The sequence below is a fragment of the Rhipicephalus microplus genome, chromosome X (assembly GCF_043290135.1).
Source record: "Rhipicephalus microplus isolate Deutch F79 chromosome X, USDA_Rmic, whole genome shotgun sequence".
Lineage (NCBI taxonomy): Eukaryota > Metazoa > Arthropoda > Arachnida > Ixodida > Ixodidae > Rhipicephalus > Rhipicephalus microplus.
Genome location: NC_134710.1, coordinates 379,498,176 through 379,519,187, shown reverse-complemented (window position 1 = coordinate 379,519,187; position 21,012 = coordinate 379,498,176). Strand labels below are relative to the sequence as shown.

Below are 21,012 nucleotides of genomic sequence, written 5' to 3'. Positions count from 1 at the left end.
GGCTGAAATGTTCGAGGCTACGTCACATTGGTTCATCGGATCAGCTGGCGCCACTACCTCACTGGATAATCAGCTTCACAGAAAACACTAGACGTAACCCCTTTCTTCCCCCCCCTTCCCCGTCGATGACTCTATAATGGACACTGGGTGCATATAATGATTTGCCGACTCCGTAAGACAAACTTATGGCCGTAAAGTCATAAGGTCAAAGCTGGCCAAAAAGTGCCAAAAAAGGCAGATCCTACGTACAGTAGGAATCGATGATATCCCTATTGAAAATCCTGGGTTGGTGGATGCTGGAATCGTTGGTGGATATGGTGGAAAGAATAGTTGATATGGGGGAATTATTCGTGGATATGGTAGAAACTGTAGTGGGCATAATGGCTAATGTTGGTGAGAGTGTAAAAATGACGGCAGATGCAGGTGGCGAGCCAATGGTGGTGGCGGTGGCGAGCCAATGGTGGTGAGAGTGGAAAATGCCGGCTGATGACGGCTAGAGTGGAAAAAATTGTGACAGATGGTGGTAGTGGTGGCGAGCCAATAGTGGTGACGGTGGAAAATGCCGGCTCATGGTGGCGAGGCAAAACGCGTTTGGTGGAAGGCTTGGTGAGCAAGGTGGGTAACGGTGGCATGATAGAAGTTTGGTGGATGGCGGAGGCATGATGAAAAGCACATGACAGTATGTGAAATCACTTATCTGTAGTGTTTAATTCTTGAATGCGCAGAGATATATGTTTACAGTCAAAAGAAACCACCGCTGCTCATTACGCTTTCTAGTACGTTTTTTTTTTCATTCCTGTGGTGTCAACAACGCTTCAATTTTTGTGGAGCATAGAGTATTCGACCGGGAATATGTTTACATTTCACGCACGTACTTACATTATTTGACATCCGCGATGTGTTTTTTTTTGTTGGGATGCTTAGAAGACTGGAGTTGTCACTGTGAGCATGACAATAAATGTTTTACATCGGCGCGCAGTTGTCAACAAATAAATGGGCTCCAGTTCGCAATTGCCCCTTTCAATGTTAGAGCAGAACACAGCGCAGTCACTTGATGTCGCCACGCTAGAAACGCAACTCTGGTAATTCTTGCAAACCATTGTTTGAGCCATACCTTTAGGTTAACAAAGTGCAGGCGAATACGCATAAACTTTCAACTTTCGACATGCGTCGAGATGAGGCCCAGCGAATTTGACTTTCACCGTTTTGTTCTACCACCATGATTTCCACAAAGGTTAGTCACATCGACCCAGCCCGTACAGGTGTTATCGGCGCTTCTGGGTTTCAGAATACACAATTTTGACGAGTAGAAATGACAATACAGCACAGCTGCGGCATCGTTTAACCTAAATGAAGCCTTTTTTATTGTGTACAGTGTCCGCGCAAGAAGCGACAAACATCAATGCGACGCGCTTGCAGCCCTTCCACCAAAGGTACGCCTCCCCTCACCGACAGCCACCGGTCGCACTCACCGGCACTTCGCTGGCTCTTATGTGAGAACAGAGATACGTCAATTCGTACACCTACTGAACCAACATGATAGCATAATGTTTTTGGCACACTGCATTCGTTTTGGACAAGCTGTTATGTACCTGTTCTTAACGACAGAGCAACAGCGGTGCGCTAGCACTACTGCGGTGTGCGTTGCGCGAAAAACATCAAAATCAATTGCGTGGGCGTATCTACCGAATGGGCATAGAAACGTAATAAAGCCTGAAGTGATATCGCCCTTTGGAAAGCGCGAGAAATGAATAATAAACTCTCCAGTAACCACCGATAAACTCTACCAGCTGCTCAGTCCACTCAGTTGTTTTTTCCCTTGCGGTGGTAAATGGTAACAAATACATAGCGCCGTTGCCATTATCGCAGTGGCAATTGTTACAGGCAGCAGTTGTTCGTGTTTATCAAATGGGCAAAGTTTAGTAGCAGGTGCAGATCCTGTCCCTGCCGAGTGAATGACAAACAAAACCGAAGTTAAACAGTGATTTTGTGAGTTGACTACTTCTTTAACAGCGGTGACGTCATCTGTCGGCGTGGCGCAGTGGTTAGTGCGCTCAGTTCATTATTCGGAGGTACAGGTTCAATCCCACGCTGGCGCAGCTTTTTTCTTCTTTTTTTACGGGTGCTTGCTACATTCTTTTTTATATAATAATAATAAATATTTCTTTAGTGGCAGCTCGTAACGGTGGTTCTGGCGCTGATTCGCGCTCCACCATTGCCGGCTGGAGCGCGCCATCCACCATAGCCACCATACACCATGTGCCACCAACATTTACAGCGCCATAATCCACCAAAATGGTGGTTGGTGGAATCCATCATTTCGGACGTTTTTTCAATAGGGATGTGGAGCAAGAATGAGAAATTTGATATGTCACTTTGAAGTAGGCACAACATTACGAGGTGGAAGTAAATGATGCCGTACATGACTTCCGTGTCATGATTATGTTTGGATGTGTCGTTTACCTTCGTCGACTACTCATGTCACGTGATACCAAATTTAATATATGTGGAGCTAGCGAAACAGCCGCGAGCACGCTATGAGCGGCGTATGTTGTCATGTTCTCACATGACACGCGTCCCATGATTATCATGTTTGCACCAGTCATATACCTTCGTCATCCATTGACGTCACATCACACCAAATATGGTATATTTTGCGCTAGCGAAACGGCCTCGACTGCATCATGAAGGGCCCAATATACTCCAATTTTGCGTTGACGCGCGCGCAGGCTGGGCACAGTGACGCTACGTTAGCAAAACGCGAGCACTCTATAGTCTGACGCCAGGCGCGACCAGCATCCGTCGGTGCGGCCCGACGGAAACCGGCGTGAAAGGCGACATGCTGTATTTCGCGCTGTCGGGGAGACCCAGACAACACTGGGTCTCCCCGTTTTCGTGACGGAGGCACGCCGGACGCGCTGAAACGCGCATGCGTCAAAGCAACGCAGTGCGGTGCGCACCTGTGAGTATATGGCAGGACCAGTGCCTTGCGTGGCAATGCTGGCGTGACGCAATGAAATGAACGCCGGCGAGCACGTGCACCGCGTTGAAATGTATTGGCGCCTTGAATGTGGCATGTAGTCATGTTCTCACATGACAGGCATCTCATGATTATCATGCTTGCACCGGCCGCATACCCTTGTCACCATAAGCATCTGTCAAGTTTGGCATATGTCAAGCTAGCGAAACGGCTGCGAGTGCATCATAAGCGTGGCATGTAGTCATGTTACATGACACGCATGTCGTGATTATCATGTTTGGATGTGTCAATTACCAATGTCGTCCGTTCACGTCACATAATACCGAGTTTGGTACATGTGAAGCTACTGAAACAGCCGCCACCTCAACATGAGCGTGGCATGTAGTCATGTTGTTACAAGACATGCATCTCATGATTATAATGTTTGAATCAGTCACATACCTTCGTCATTTATTCATACACTGTAATACCAAATATGGTTTATGGGACGCTAGCGAAACGCCTGCAAGCGCACCTTGAGCGTGGCATGTAGTCATGTTATTACGTGACACCCATGTCATGTTTTTCTTGTTAAGGTCTGTCATTTGTGTTCGCCGTGCAATCATGCCATACCATAGAAGTTTTGCAACATGTCATGTGAACGAAACCACCGCAAGAGCTGCAGGACCATGACATGTAAATTATGACATTCATGGCATACATGTCACAATTCTCATGTTATGACCAGTCAATTATGCTCACCATACAGTCATGTTATGTCATACCAATTTGGTATCGATACCATTATCGAAACGGCCAGGAGAGCTAAAAGTCGTAGGCGGCTAGAAAGATAGATAAATACGCTCAAAGTCGCCGAAGTTTTCTAAGAAATGCTTCACATTAAAAAAAAGCAACCGCTTGCATTCAGCCAGAAAGCCTTGCACAGCAGAACTGGACGTACACGATTCTGAAGATTGATCTGGTAGCTCCTAGGTCGTCTTTATAGGCCTTAGCTATAAGTGATGCAGCTAAAAGGTTGATTTTAAGTTGTTGCTAGACTTTAGCTAGGTCGTTTTTATGTCTATTTTCAGCTAGGAGAAGTTCGATTTGAACCGCAGATAGCGACATGCACGACACGGGCACGTCATCATCGGCGTAGACTAACCGTCACTTCGGAGCCTTCTCACAGCTGCCGACGTTTTTCCCAGTACCTAGTATTATCTCATCCTTGGCTCACCGCCCTTGCTTCGCAGCCATTTGTTGTTCAGTTAAGTGTTGCCTTTACCTTTATTTCACCAGTGGTGAGTAGTTGGGATTTACACTATTTCTGTGGCACATACCCGTTAATGATAGCTTTTTGGTTCATGGACAAGGAACAATTTGCTGAACAGTTTCCCATTTGAAAAAGAAAAAAAGCTATAAGGACTATAAGCTATAAGCTATAAGACCTGACACGAGGACGCTTTTGTTTAGAGTCCCCCCATCAATGTGATCTGGATTTTTATTTTATTTGAAAGAAGTTGCACAAGGCCTAGCTACAGAGGTCAGCCTAGCATATCGCAGCAACATGAAAAAAAAAACCTGAGGCTTCGAGCTAGAATTCCCAAACCTATGACATACCTGAGCAATCGAGCTTGTTGTGCATCTCTTCCATGGAAAGGTCGCCAGCCTTCTCTTCAGGACTCTGCAGTAAGCAGCACACAGGCAGTCTTGAAAACAGCAAGGTGAACTTCCAAACCAACAAACTAACTTCTAGTCCAACATCACACAATAAGGACATCATCATCATCATCATCATCATCATCATCATCATCATCAGCCTGACTACGTCCACTGCAGGACAAAGGCCTCTCCCATGTTCCTCCAGTTAACCCTGTCCTGTGCTTGCTGCTGCCAATTTATACCCGCAAACTTCTTAATCTCATCTGCCCACCTATTCTTCTGTCTCCCCCTAACCCGCTTCCCTTCTCTGGGAATCCAGTTAGTTACCCTTAATGACCAGCGGTTATCCTCTCTACGCGCTACAAGCCCGGCCCATGTCCATTTCCTCTTCTTTATTTCAACTATGATATCCTTAACCCCCGTTTGTCCCCTAATCCACTCTGCTCTCTTCTTGTCTCTTAAGGTTACAGCTACCATTTTTCTTTCCATTGCTCGGTGCGTCGTCCTCAATTTAAGCTGAACCCTCTTTGTAAGTCTCAAGGTTTCTGCTCCGTAGCTAAGTACCGGCAAGATACAGCTGTTATATACCTTCCTCTTGAGGGATAGTGGCAATCTACCTGTCATAAGTTGAGAGTGCTTGCCGAATGTGCTCCACACCATTCTTATTCTTCTAGTTACTTCAATCTCGTGGTTCGGCTCTGCGGTTATTACCTGCCCTAAGTAGACGTAGTCTTTTACAACTTCAAGTGCACTATTACCTATCTCGAAGCGCTTCTCCTTTCCGAGGTTGTTGTACATTACTTTCGTTTTCTGCAGATTAATTTTAAGACCCACCTTTCTGCTCTCCTTGTCTAACTCCGTAATCATGAGTTGCAATTTGTCCCCCGAGTTACTCAGCAATGCAATGTCATCGGCGAAGCGCAGGTTACTAAGGTATTCTCCATTAACTCTTATCCCTAACTGTTCCCATTCTAGGCTTCTGAAAACCTCCTGTAAGCACGCGGTAAATAGCATTGGGGAGATTGTGTCCCCCTGCCTTACACCCTTCTTGATTGGTATTCTGTTGCTTTCTTTATGAAGCACTATGGTAGCAGTTGATCCCCTGTAGATTTCTTCCAGAATGTTTATATATACTTCATCTACGCCCTGAATCCGCAGTGTCGGCATGACGGCTGATATTTCTACTGAATCAAACGCCTTCTCGTAATCTATGAAGGCTATGTATAGTTGTTGGTACTCTGAGCATTTCTCTATTACCTGATTGATAGTATGAATGTGGTCAGTTGTTGAGTAGCCTGTTCGAAATCCTGCTTGTTCCTTTAGTTGATTGAATTCTAATGTTTTCTTTACTCTGTTAGCAATTACCTTTGCAAATAGCTTGTATACTACAGAGAGCAAGCTGATCGGCCTGTATTTCTTCAAGTCAATAAGGACATACCGATTCTTAACTCGTGAATCTGAACTGCACAATACAGAAAAATGTCACGAGACATAATAAATTTTACTGTAACAAAACAATACTATATAGCAAAATTAATTGCCAATTTAGGATTCGAACCCACTACTCTGGGCCAGCAGTTGAGCACCAAAACCACTAGACTGTTGTAGTGGGAATGTTTACACACCCATCATCACACCGAATCATCATCACACACACAATTATTTCATATGTCGGGTTTAACGTCCCGAATCCACCATATGATTATGAGACACGCCGTAGTGGAGGGCTTCCGAAATTTCGACCCCCTGGGGTTCCTTAACGTGAACCCAAATCAGAGCACATGGGTCTACAGCATTTTTGCCTCCATTGAAAATGCAGTCGCCATAGCCGGGATTCGATACCGTGACCAGCAGGTCAGCAGTCGAGTACCTTAAGCCTCTAGACCACCACGGCAGAATCTCACACGCACAATAATCTTGAATCCTTGTCATATTCATTGACGAAAAGATATGCCAGTCCGTATTGATTTGGTTGATATGTAAGGTTTAACGTCCCAAAACCACCATAAGATTATGAGAGACGCCGTAGTGGAGGGCTCATTCCAGCGCACATAATTTTCACCGAAGGAAGTCGTGGGTCTAGAAGCTCCAGCTAGTTCATTTAAGGGACTTCGTGAATAAAAGCGTGACCCACACCTTGCTGCCTGAATGATATCTGAATTTCATCAAGACCCTGGCGGTGAACGTCAGTATTTCCAAATATAATATCATCGGAGTAGCTGAAAACGACACATTACGGATTACCAAGACGACCTTCCTGTCTGTAAAACCTTAAAACAATGTCACAGATCATGTAAGCGATGCATGGTTTTATGCACATCGCACATTTTTAGACTTACACACTAGGCGTGAAACAAAAGTACTTTAAAGGTAAAGTAAGTAAAAACTTCTATGTAAAAAGAATAACTAAAACTTCTAAGTAAAAAGACTAACTAAAACTTTTAAATAAAAAGACTTTAAAAAAATACCCCAACCTTCCTCATTTTCATACACCATTTAGTTGCTTACGCATTTTACAACCTGAGCAGGCAGAGGGGAATATTACAGGTTTTAGGGGCGAAGCGCCTTAGGTTGTGGGTCTGTCCTGTGGTTGTTTAACATGCCCTCAAATTTGAGCACACGGGCCTACAACATTTCCACCTCCATCGGAAGTGAAGCCACCACAGCCGGGATTAAATCCCGTGGCCTGCGGGTCAGCAGTCGAGTACCTTAGCCACTAGACCACCGCGGCGGGACGTGCCGGTCTGTATTGCTGCCACATTTGGCGTTCAGAGGCACTTCTTCGCTACGCAAGTTTGAGGAAGCTTCGACAAGTGACTGTAGTTTTGTTATTCCACTCTGAACACAGCTGTGTCTAGAATACATACGCCATGCATGCACGGAGGATGGAATTTTCATTGCAATGCGCCAAACAGAGCCTGTGTCGCAAAAATTCAGGTGTCTGCGCAGTTGTCCATAAACAAAAAATGGACGTCAATTCCCTTTACCCGTGTAGTGGCCGATGTGTACACCGAAAAGGAATAATAATAAAGAAAACCGAGGAGAAGCAAAGCATGCAGGGAAGGGTGTTCGAGCTCGACTAACACAAAATCTGGGGAGGAGTGAAGCGCGCACCATTTTGAGAGATTGCTTTGACGAGGCACTAGTGGCACAAAGCCTGAAACTGGGCATGCAGCGAAGAGAGTTACTGCTGCACTAAAGTCATCGGCTATTTGTTGGGCTATTTGTTGCCTTTGTTTTCGTCGGACTGGTCGCAAGTAGTGGAATTTAGCATATTTTCGTGGCAAGTAGCCTTTTTATGATGGACTGCAACTTGACACGCCACGACAACACTTGACGCCGACAAGCAGGCACCGGAAGGTGCTTGACAACCAGTAATATCAGTTGGAATTTTATGCACCCAAAATTCAAGGACACTTGAGCTTCACCTTCAAGAGTAAGGCATAACAATGTGGTTGGGCCTCGCACCCATCGCCTCTTGAACTGTTAACCCGTTTCAATACCTGGTTCTTGCCTATGTAGTGTCGTAAGGCAACGAACAACTGTGCGCATAACATTGGCGGTTTCAAGGCATCACTGAATGGCTTTTGCAAGTACACTACGTAAAGAATATTTCTTTTGCAATCAGCGAAGGAGTCCCCACTTGTCTATAGAGTAACACGCCGCAGCTGTTTACTTTGTGGATGGTTCTGGTGCTGATGACAATTGAGTCATATGTCTCAGTGCTTCGTAATGGTTGGGCCTTTCGAATATCCACTCCTTGCTAAATTCACATCTCCCGATACCTGGCACACTTTCAGCTTCTCCCACGCAATATATGATATGTTAAGGGATCTCTTTCCCCTACACAACATCCATAGTGCCTTTTTCCAAAGCAGTTTCAACAAACTTGTGGCTTTGTGGTAGAATACCAGCTTGCCACCCCCGTTTGATCCTCACTCAGAACCTGAAATTTGTATGACTTATTTTATTTGCACCTTTTTTTCATTTTTTGGTCACGCACAAGATGATTTTTTGTTTTTTTGTTGCCACCAACGATGTCCACACTGACGCCTAAATTTTCGCGAAATGTGCTCTTTATCGCTATTGTGTTTAAACTACTGCAAGAATATGTGGGACGCCATAATAAAGGACTCCGGAAACTTCGGCAAACATTGATTGATATGTGGGGTATAATGTCCCAAAACCACCATATGATGAGGGATGCCGTAGTGGAGGGCTTTAGAAATTTTGACCACATGGGGTTCTTTAACATGCGCTCAAATCTGAGCACGCGGGCCTACAGCATTTCCGCCTCCATCGAAAATGCAGCCGCCGCAGCTGGGATTCGACCCCACGACCTGCGAGTCAGCAGCCGAGTAGCTCCACCACGAGACCACCGCGCCGAGGCAAATTTCGAAAAACAGGGGTTCTTTAACCTGCACCTACAAGAAAGCACTTGGGCTTCAAGCGTTCTTGCCTCCATCTGAATTGCAGCCGCCACAGCCAGGATATGATCCCGCGTCCCGCAAGTTGCCAGTCAGGCACCTCGACCACTAGACCACTCGAAAACGAAGCATGGCTAGCGCATCAGCAGAAAATGTCACAGAGGCCCAGAATGCTATCTTGTTGAACTATTAAACACAAAGTTTACGTATTTTGCAAACCTTTTATCTCCTGTTTGCTATGGCTCATCATTCTCACGATCCAAATGAATGCTTACAAGCGCATCTTTAATATTTTCCGTGCACTGCCTGTCGAATGCAAAGAGAACCATGCAATAAGAGCTAGAGCTGCTCGAATGCAGCACTATGCTAGTTGTTGTTTCAGTGTGAGGAAGCACATTTTGTCTACAGAAGAGACAGCATTAAATGCTTTAGTCCCAAGAAGGAAATATTAGCTCTATTTGAAACCTTTATTTCGCCCTTGACCATACAAAAAATTGCGGAATGTTTACTTACAACTAAGAAAAAACTAAAAAAACTTATTGCTTCATTTTAATTAAATGGAATTATGTTATTTAGTTCAAGCAGCTGTTAACTGCAATTTTGCACACAGATTACGTGTAAAAGTTAATTCGAACTTGGTTAGAGGCTCTTCAGTAGTGCTGTCTCCTACACTGAGTAAAAGTAAACCACGAGAGCCTGAAGAAAGGTATAATCACTTACTGTGATGACATAAAAGTTAAGTCTGCGGGGAAACGGCATTTTAAATCTTATCATGTACCCTAGGTGGCCAAAATGACGTTGAGCAAAAAGTAGCTATCTTTGTGCGGAAAATTCTGGTTGAAGGTAAAAAATATATATATTTCCTCCACGATTAGCTGTGCTTGCTCAAATAATGGCCCCAGACAAAGACTGAAGAAGTTAAAGCTTAAGTACTCCACGAACTGTAGTAGGTTACCATATAAACATAATTTCTGGCTCACCCTATACAGGCGCGGAAGCCTCCAATGATCTCGGTGTAGTACTTCTGACATGCAAGACGGAAGAGCTACATTTTCGTAAATAATACTGAACAAATTTAGGGAACACAAACAGAGCGGTTGTCTTTAAACAAAAGCCTTCGATGCCTATTCAAACAGGAAACTTGACTAATGGCAGCCGCTGCCCTTCAGCGTCTCAAACGAATGATTCACAAAATATTATCACGTGATCATGACACCATGATGGCACAAATTCTGGCGTGACATCATGAGACGTAATGCCAGTCGATGCCGCCACAGAGCAATCGCAATTCTTTTGGCGGCGAACAATACCAAAGATCGCGCAACCTGAAGAAAAGAAAATGGAGAAGGCACTTGGCGGTGGCCTGTGAAGCCATGACTCGTGCTCCCTGCTGCCTTAAACATCAACCGAGCAGAGACAAGGAGATGGCTTTCAACGAGTCATCTTAGGCGAATACACAAAGGGCCTTGCGAGTTATGATTGCGGCATCGATACACCTCACCTGAGGAATATCCTCTGGAACCGGCACAACCGGTTCGGGACTTCGCACATTCAGGCATGTTCGTGTTGTGGCACTGTGAACTTCCACAGGGCGCAGCTTGGTCCCATCTGCTGCAATAGATCGACAATAACATATATCTCAAAGTTAGCCATGAAAAAAAATCAATTCCAATAAATTAGGAGAAAGCTGCGGCCTGATATCCCTTGGAGAGGTCAACGAACCCAGTATTTTAGGAACGACAATGGCTCCTTGACATGGCCTGCAAGAATAGTAGCAACTAAATGCACCAAATATGTAGGCTAGGGCAAATAGTGATTTTGGTCGAATAATTTTGAATCGAAATCGAATAGTCTAAATATCACATAGTATTGTAAAAAAAGGAACATAATTGTCATGACCAAACAAACCTGCACAATATTTCTAAAGATTCAAACAAGGCCTGTGCAAATGCCGTCTTTTTTTGCATCAAAGGAACTGGAAATAACTTGAATTGTAGCAGGATTTGACTTTCCATAGAATGCAAGTGATAGCCTGTAAAATATGTTAAGTTTTAAAATCTGCAATACTTAGAGTCTATAGGTCGGTATAACGAGCTTTTAAACTGAAAATAAAAAAATGAAACAATGTCAGGCTAATATCTTCATGTAACCTTGAAGTGGGGCTTCGCGGCAGTATGCATTTCTCCTGAATACGTGTTTTCACGCACCACTTCACAACAGTGAGGCTACTTGTACAAAAAGTTACATGTGAGATGGATTTTCCCAATATTAACTAGAGGGGACTCTGGTGCTGCGATCGCTCAGCAATCATGGGAATGGTGGGTGGTATACGTATACGCCTTGTCTTCATACTTGCAGGCGGCGAATCGCACTTGTCGCTTCGTTTATTACTGTGTTTTGGTTTTGTTTCAAAGGACAAAACGAACCCTTTTGAGCCTCAGAGCTAGATGTGAAATGTTCAGCCTAAAAGAATAAGGTGGTAAAGTGCAACCGCTGTACATAGACAAATCCATGTACTACCCATCGTTCCCATGCTCACTTAAAAGCAGTGCATTCCAGCTCGTATGCACCGTAGCGCCAGAGCTCCTTCTAGTGTATATTTAGGAAACTCTATAACATGTGAACTAATATATACTTAGAAAGATGCTTTCACAGCACAGCGCAATTCTACTGCCGTGAAACCACTTTTACAGATTATTACACGCAGACTAATAAGCACCTATATGTTCGTCTTGAATAATTAGAAATTTTCAGTAATTTAAATCAAAGCAAATTCAAATGCTGCATCATATGTGTGAATGTTCGAAGCACTTGAATATTCGCCCAAGCTATAAATATGCTGAGAGTAACAATCTTGGATTTTACATAACACCTTTTGGTAAATACAAGTGATGAGCAGAGGTAGAACAAAAAACGTTGTTGTCTTGTCAGCTGCTTTGAAGACAAAACGTTCAGTTCAGCAATGTTTCTTGTTCTACCACTGTTCGTCACTTCAAGCACCCATAAGGCCTGCGAGCAATCTCATTTCAGACTACCAACCATAGAGTTTCCTAAAATTAACTAGAGAGGACTCTGGCGCAGCGCTCGTTCAGCGACCATGGGAATGATGGGCAGTACACGGATTTGCCTAATCTTCGTGCTTGCAGGTTTCATACACACTCATGGCTTTGTTGTTTACTGTTGTGTTTTGTTTTTTTCGAATATTAGAATGGACCACTTTGAACTTTGCGACCCGATTTGTCATGCCACGGCCAGGATCGAAACGCGGGGCATGTTTCGATTTGCTAGCTATTCTTCGCGTGACCTTACAATTTGTTGCTATCACATTCAATGCTTCGCCTTTGCAGCAAAGCTGTGGCGTTTTTGTTCTCCAATGATCAACCAACCCACTTGCATTATAGCATACTGCATTTTCACGCTTGTAACTCACACAAAATATGCAGTGAACTTGACTAAAGTGATCTTTCACTATAGCAGGGGTGCTACAGGCAAAGTAGAAATTGGAGCGATTTGTGGAGCAGGAACACTTTGCTTTTGAAGCAGATAAACCCGATATTGGAGCAGATTACGGGAAGACATACCTCCATTTTAGAGCAGAAATTTTAAATTTGGAGCAGTTAAACAAAAAATTCACTTTTTGCAATAAGGTGACTTAAATAGCAATTAAACAGCCAAGCACACTAGCACAAACATAATAACAAACTTTCACACCTACTAACAAGACAAAAACAAGTGATCTTGCATATGGCAAGAAGCGCATAAAACTTGATTAATAGAGACATGACAACTTGACTAGTCCAATCACTCAACTTGACTAGTTCAGACACCATTCAACTTGACTAGTCTAGACACCACACAACAATGCTTTCTTTTTTTAGAAATCTCTTCGAGCTCACTGAGCTTTTTAAGCGCAGTCTCCAGGCTGGCGTTCCCCTTTGCCAACAGTACATGGCCACTTGACACTTTATTCACGTCTTTTTCTTGGCACCAGCGTTAATTACTTCTTCTGTACTCGTGAGCAATGCCTCGCTGGCTGCCACTTGGTTCTCTAAAGCAGCTTTTGCTGCTTCGTGAGTGGGCTGCTCTACGACAGGATCTTTCGTTGCCTTGGCGCTTGCTTGAGCTTGCCTCGAGGCTCAATCTTTGTGTATACTTAGCCCGAGCTTGCCTCACACTCTTCAGCAGGTAAGGGTTGAGTGGCACCTTAGTTGCGTCTCCGTCATAATGCTGAAAGAAGCTCTTCACTTGGCGCATGCCATTGATGCTGGCAATGCTCAGCGAGCTTCTTCCATCTAACAGGTTCTTGTTTTCGCTGAACCCTCTTTAAGCATCAGCATTGCCATGTGGTAAGGAAAGCAGTGCTTTGATAATCTTAGTGTCACAAACGAATGCAATTTTCGTATCGTCCGCGTTTCCCATCGTCCAAGGAAGAGCGCTTTTGTGTTGGGAGGACGAGATCCGGCGACTAACCACCCAGCGATGGCGCCGCCTCGTCTTCCCTACACCTGTACAAAAAGGGGCACATGCGGTTTAAAAAAAGGAAGTGAGCTCCAGATGGGACGGGAGCACGCGTACGCCCCTGAAAAAGTTTGGACTGCATCCGGAGGGCAGTTGACGTACAGTCAGCAAGATGTACAGTCGTCGGTGTCACGAGTCTCGCGTAGGCAGCGAGCATGGAGTGACCCATGCAACGTATTGAGACGGCTGCAATTCCGGGCACCCTCGTCGTCTACCAAGCCGGCGAGATCTTCAGCGGTACCCATCAACTCCCCTACATGCGCCAAGAGCTGGCCTAGTCCATATGGAACTTTTTATTGCGATTTTTTGAAAACCTTAATTATAACCAGCCTTTTTTAACATTTGTCGTTGTTTGCGCTGCAACGCACGTAGAAATTCAAAAGCGTGACCATGATCTTTTTCATATATTTTCTTGTATCTCTGTTTGATTTCCATCTTGTTGCTATCTTTTTAATATTCCGCGTATTTGTCTTTTGTCTGTACCTTTTGTAGTGTTGATTTGATTTATTTGTAGGGTTTAACGTCCCAAAACCACCATTTGATTATGAGAGACGCCGTAGTGGAGGGCTCCGGGAATTTTGACCACCTGGGGAACTTTAACGTGCACCCAAATCTGAGTACACGGGCCTACAACATTCCCGCCTCCAACCACTTGTAGTGTTCTTCTATAGCATAGTTTGTTATGTAGCTGTTCTTTTCCATAGCGCGTATCAGTTTTTCTCCTCTGTTATCTTTTTAATACTCTGCCTTTGCCCCTGTTTTAATTAAATGCTTGTTTGTGTGTAATCAAATCTCCGCGTCTGTTCTATGAGTGGGTCGGTCAGGCCCACACATCAACACACGGGCAACCCCGCACGGGTCGACCAACCTACAAATAAATTTGAGATGTGCTACTTCGAGGCCTTTCAGGCGTCGCAGGGCGAACCGTAAAGTGGAAGCCTGCGAGTCTGCTGCACGTCGATGTTGGATCGGCGGGGCCTCACCCGAAGTGTGTGACACTCGGACAGCAACGGATACTTCAGTTCTCTGGTGATAGTCTTCAGGCAAAGCACCTTAGCCCCAGTACACATCCACCCTTCCTTCCAAGTGCAGGGTGCCTCTGTCCCCATCACACATAAGCATGTTCCATTCGTTGACCAGCAACTACACTCGATCCCCACAAATGACCTGAGGCTGCAGCTGCCAGGCAATGTACCGCAAGGACCGCATCTCCTGTTCAGCATTCTCACACCTTGAGGCAAGGAACTTTGCGTGCATGATTACTTTGTGAGAGGAAGCTTCTGGAGAAGTGCTTTTGCACAAGTGATGTAGAATGCACGAGCCCCAAGGTGGAAAGGTTTTTTCTCTGCAGGCTCCCAGTCTTCCATAGCCTTTTCAGTGTCTATCCCAACTTCCGGGCGCACCTTCCAGAACGCTCCATTATCCAGGTTCAGTTTTGTCAACTCTTCTGCAGTCTTGGTGCAATACACTTCACTTCTTAAAACACGGCTCAAAACTCGTCGCACCAGTGCCAGGATATCACCATGAAGGACAAGTAGATGTGGCTCCACCTTCGAAACGAGCGCTGAAACTCGGCAAAAAGTTCTACTGCGTGTCTTAGAAACAACATTTTAGCATTGTCAATAGTATAGACAACAGCAACTCGTCCTCTCGGTTTGTTCTGCAGTTCGTGTAACTCTTGGCAGGTTATGCTGTTAGCTATAAAAAAAAGTGATAATAAAGGTCTCCTTCCTCATATTCACAGTCATTATTTTTAATCTGAGATGCTTTCTACAGATGCTCTTTACATGCATCGAATATTCAAAACTTGACAAGTTCAGAATACTCGATGACAAGCTTTCAATACACCATATGGCTAATTTGTGCATTTTGAAGTTTTTAGTGCATGACATGCTAAGTTGTGGCCATGAGTGCAAGCAATACTCTGTGGCTCACTAATCACAGATATGTGTTGATCCACTCATTTTTTAACCAATTATATTGGCGATGCTTTGCACATAAAATTGACAAATTTTTGCTCCAGAAGAGCATAACACCCAATGTTACAATTAAATAGCAGAGCAACATCGAATATTCTTGTTTGCTTGTTTTTTCATTATGCAACATGCTAATTTTCGTCGACAAAAGCGCTCATCACTTCAACCTGTTATCTTCAGAGTGCCGCAGGGCTCCGTTTTAAGAAAGGCTGTTTTTCTCATTTATATAAATTATATTCATCAAGGTATACAATCCCGACTCCGGCTATATGCAGATGACTGCATTTTGTATTGACCAATAAGATGTAAGGATGACATTGCTAAGGTACAAGATGACGATTGAAAGATGGTGTTCACAATGGCAAATGGGCGCGAATACAACTGAAACAAAGCTTATGAGATTTAACACCTCCAGCTAAATTACAGAGGAAACTCACATTCTTAATGATAAAGCCTTACAAAAACACAGCATCGTTCAAATATCTAGGTAATAATCTCTTCAGTAATTTGTCTTGAAAAAATCATGTGGATTTTGTTGTTTCTGCGGCGTGCAAAACACTTGGCTTCTGTTGTAAGCTTCGTAAGGCTGACAGTGGTACTAAACTTCTTGCATACACTACCATACTCCGCCCGAACCTTGAGTATGCCTCTTTTATTTGGAACCCGTACCACATGTATTTTATCAACAAACTGGGATCTATGCAAAATAAGGCAGTGCGCTTTATTTCTGGTAATTATTTGCAGCAATCAAGCATCACAAAAATAAAGTATGAACTTGGTCTTACCCCCTTGTAGACTAGAAGAAAAATATGCCTGTTAGCCTTTATTATTAAACTTTTTGATCAACCAAGTACATTCTCTCAAGCGCAGATCTTACCTGCCAAAAAGATTTTTTCTCGTATCAATCACAAACTTAAGGTTGAGCAACCTTTTGCACACACTAACCTAATACAGTTTTTATGCTTACACCTAGCTACCTCAGAATGGAAACGTCTCCCCAGTAACATAGCTGAAATAACTGATAATGCAGTAATTAAAAATGCTGTAAATCAGGAATTTTTATAAAGGTACATGCTAGCGTTAAGTATTAGAGATTACTCTTAACAAGAAAAAATGCGTATCCTAATCATATTGTCGCGATACCTCTATATGCAAGACAAACAATGTGGGTGTAATTCCTGTATAACGAAAGAAATGCAGTACGTTGATGCCGATTGATGACAAGTGTACTACCAAGAATTTCTATTTTTGCTTCACTGTTTCTTTTTCTCATACCTTATTTTGTTTCTTTTGCGCTTTACAAAGGGGGAGCATAACATTTCATGTAATGCCCACCTTGTACTCTTAGTGAAAATAAATGAAAAAAAGTGAGAATAGCCTCTAGATTAAACAGCAACCTTATTGCAACAACAGTTTTAAGAAACTACTTCATCGGTCTACACCAATTTAATGTTTGTTTTCGCCTATTTTCTGAAAATTTCCATATCTGCTCAAAGAATTGAGCTCACCAATGGAGCAGATTGTAGGCGATTGCCCTTGGTCCACGCTGCTCGTCTTTTCACTGGGGGCCTGCAGAGCATGGTTGTCAAACAGAAAATCGTTAGCCAACAGGAGTTCCAAATCACACTGCTCTATTTAGAGAAAGAACTTTATGGTTGTAAATGCTTTGACACACTGGAGTTTCCTAGGTCGATGAAGCCTGTAAGATCATTGATGTATAATTGATATGTGGGGTTTAACGTCCCCCAAAACTGCCATGTGTTTATGAGAGAGGCCGTAGTAGACGGCTCTGAAAATTTCGACCACCTGGGGTTCTTTAACGTGCACCCAAATTTGAACACACGGGCCTACAGCATTCTCGCCTCCATCGAAAATGCAGCCACCCCAGCCGGGATTCGATCCCACCACCTGCGGGTCAGCCGCCGAGTACCTTAGCCACTAGACCACCGCGACAGGACAAGCCTGTAAACTCAAAATTGGAATTCTGTTGAGGTGCACCTAATAGCACAACTGACAGTTACACATTTCTTGAGAGCTTCACAATACTCACAATCCGAATGCTTCTACCACTTCCTGTACAGGCAGCATCAAAGTGTTTTAAAACTTCCGGGCCCAACTGTGTGCGTGTGTGAATGCAGACGAGCGCATTCCCCTGCCTTTGTATAGGGCCCAGGGCTTAAAATAATTGGTGTTTTTGAATAATATAGTTGAGTAACTGTTCAAAAAAAGAAGGTAGGACTCGGTTCAGTAAACTTGTTTAGGAAGAAGTTAGGATCAACGTACAAGACTCGACTCACGAATGCATGCGGCAGTCGTTGATTACAATAAGGGTCGCGTGAACCATATACAGCTGTGCGCCATCGCCACCGGTATCTGTAACCACTAATGCGCAAGAAAAGAAAGCGAAGTTGATCGAGGACACCAAGGGCGCAATGAGATTCGAACCTATGTCCCGTGCGTGTCAGCCCAGTATTCTACTTTAGAGCCACGCCGTCGCTTGAAAATTTGTGGCAAACTGGCAGGCTTGATGTGAGTGATAAAGTGTTGTATATAACAACAAAAGTACAACCAGGCGTCAGACAATGCTAATGGCGTAACGAGTGGTCGTCGAATGTTCGAACCATTTACGAAAGCTTCAGGTATAATTCTTTATCGTCATCGGCCACTGCATAAAAAACTGTACGAAATTCCATGCAAGTGTTTAGCGGGTACCCCGCTTCCACTAAGATTGATGAAGAGTGTCGTAGTGAATGGCTCCGTACTACACAAAAATTATAATCAATAACGGTGTAGTGGATACCCTTCAAAAGTTGTTCTAGCAGTTACCCAAAGAGTTTAAAAATGCTCTGAAAGGCCGCACTTCCAGCTTTCGCTGTGACTGTGCTGCGCCTTCCGCGCAGGCCTGGCAGTTTTTTCTATGTGCGGATCAAGAAAGCAAGAGCGCGAATCTCGTCATGTTCGTGTACCGGACCGTGGTGCAGGAATCTTGAGCACATTATGAGGTCTCGAGGAAATAGCATTTTGAGGAGTGCATGATAGGTAGCGTTCAAGTGAGCCAAAAGTTTCATTGTAGTTGACAACAGCTTTTAGTGTCGATGCTACTGACTAGACAAACCATTAAGGCAGCAGTGCATGGTGTTGCAAAAAAGAAAACTCGTCGTGCCATTCCCTGGTGATACCCGAGCACAGTACGTGCTCCTTGATGTAGACGGCCACGAATAGCGACAGATGGAGACAACAAGTATAGCGAGTTTTAAGCCATGGGACACATAGAGCAGATCTGATGTGTAGAGTTTGTACAGGGTCCGTTTTTAGGCCACCCTTCTCTCACGCTCGTACATATTTAGTTCAAAATAATGTCTTTCACAACCACCACCATCACATGGTATATTGAAGGTAATTGAATAAATGGGCTCAAAACAATAGAAAATAAGGTATGTAAAGAGGTTTATGTAAAGAACACCATCCTTTGATACGACGTGGCCGAGAATGGTGAGCGTCCGAGCAGCGAAGTGGCATTTCTTTAGATTCAGTTGGAGCTGCGCATTCTTCAGACACGTGAGGACATGTTTCAGGCGTACAAGGTGTGTTGCGAAATTGGGTGCAAAGACGACGATATCGTCGAGGTAGCAGAGGCATATGTTCCATTTCAAACCCCGCAGAACCGAGTCCATCATGCGCTCGAATGTGGCCGGCGCATTGCAGAGGCCGAAGGGCATGACATTGAACTCATATAGCCCGTCCGGTGTCACGAATGCTGTTTTTGGACGATCACCATCTGCTAAGGGCACCTGCCAATACCCCGAACGCAAATCTAACGACGAAAAAAACTCGGCACCTTGTAAGCAATCAAGAGCGTCATCAATCCTGGGCAAAGGGTATACGTCTTTGCGAGTGATCTTATTTAAGCGCCTGTAATCAACGCAGAAGCGAATTGCACCATCCTTCTTCTTAACAAGAACGACAGGTGATGCCCATGGACTTTGGGAAGGTCGGATAACGTCGCGCTTGAGCATATCGTCAACGTGTTCGGTGATAACCTGACGTTCTGTGGCGGAAACACGGTATGGTCGCTGTCGTACTGGCGCGTTGGAACCTGTGTCGATGCGGTGGAAAAAACTGGGAGTTCGGCCAAGGGTAGGTTGAGCAACGTCAAAGGATTCACGAAACTGGTAGAGCAGCTGAAGGAGCTCAGAGCGTTCAGATGGCGATAGTCCGTCGGCAATCAATGAATCGAAAAGCTCGCAAGGTGGTATATTGGAAGGGTTGAGGGCACTGATGGCGTCGTAGTCACCGGAACAATCTGGCGGCATGGTAAAAATTTGTTCTTTATCAATGGCATGCACGTGTCCAAGAGATTCACCTTGAAACAGTTCAACGGGATACGGAAGGGGATTGATGAGGCAAAGAGCACTGTTTCCTTCAGAAATAGAGAGGGTTGAATAAGGCAGAAGAAGTGATCTTCGACTAAGGAAGAGGCTTGATGGCTCAAAGAATGCAGCTTCGTTCCTAATGCCGTCACAGAACACGGGGAGCAACACAGCTGCTGTCGGAGGAATTTCAGTGCCTTCTTTGACGACGAGTTTGTGTACGGCGGGCTGAATGCGGCTGGTTGGTTGGTCGTAAAACAGGAAAAGTTCAAGCTCCGATCTTGCACAATCAATAACGGCATGGTTACGCGATAAAAAATCCCATCCAAGTATGATGTCGTGTGAGCATGACGACAGGACAATAAACTCAACAGTGTAGTGGTCATTCGCGATCATCAGTCGGACAGTACAGGCGGCTACAGGCTGAACCGGGTCCCCATTCGCTGTTTGCAAGGACATCATGTTAAGAGGCGTCGTCACTTTACGGAGCTTGCGGCAAAGTTTAGCGTCTATCACGGAAACGGCAGCACCAGTATCCACTAGAGCATATGCTCGAGTACCTTCTACAAAAACTTCGACAATATTCGACGGCAATGTCCGAGGACTTGAGCATTTCGACAGCGCAGTTCTTGCCTCCTGAACTGCGGCGGTTAGTTTCCCTCGTGTTCAGGAGCTGGCCGACGACGCATGGGTGACAGGGAGCGACGACGGGGTGAAGGTGAGCGACCAGACATAGTACGCGGACATTCCCGTGAAGACGAGCTTGACTGAGGGTCAGAATTTTCCAGACGGGATGGAGAAAGGTCCATGAAGCTGTTCTGTGTCCGGGCGTCTGTGTATCCCGGCACGCGACGACGGCAGTAACGGGCGATATGGCCAGGGCCGCCGCACGCAAAACAGATGGGCCGGTTATCGCGCGTTCTCCAAGTATTGGCGACGAGGGGACCAGTCCATGCGGCAGACGGGTGTGTCGAGGCTGTGGTGGCATTGGGAGGAACCCAGGCGGTGGACGGCTGAGTCGGGGCTGAGGTATACGGCAGTCCCTGGAACGACGGGGGGTGGTGTCTCTGCTGCCGCTTTAGTGCCTCAGCGTAAGTAAG

General features: G+C 44.8%; 1 protein-coding gene across 2 annotated transcripts in view; it reads right to left on the bottom strand.

Annotated features, from left to right (window-relative positions):
- Positions 1 to 21,012, bottom strand: part of LOC142761657 (uncharacterized) — a 48,692-nt gene that overhangs the window by 11,865 nt on the left and 15,815 nt on the right. Inside the window, exons 4-6 of one of the 2 annotated variants that reach the window (XM_037434593.2) lie at positions 17,051 to 17,111; positions 10,550 to 10,656; positions 4,580 to 4,643 (exon numbers count right to left, since the gene is read on the bottom strand). In XM_037434593.2, the coding sequence (XP_037290490.2) occupies positions 4,580 to 4,643; positions 10,550 to 10,656; positions 17,051 to 17,111 (232 nt within the window). Of the gene's footprint in view, positions 1 to 4,579; positions 4,644 to 10,549; positions 10,660 to 17,050; positions 17,112 to 21,012 lie in introns of both variants that reach the window. The other variant, XM_075880042.1, reaches the window with a different exon arrangement.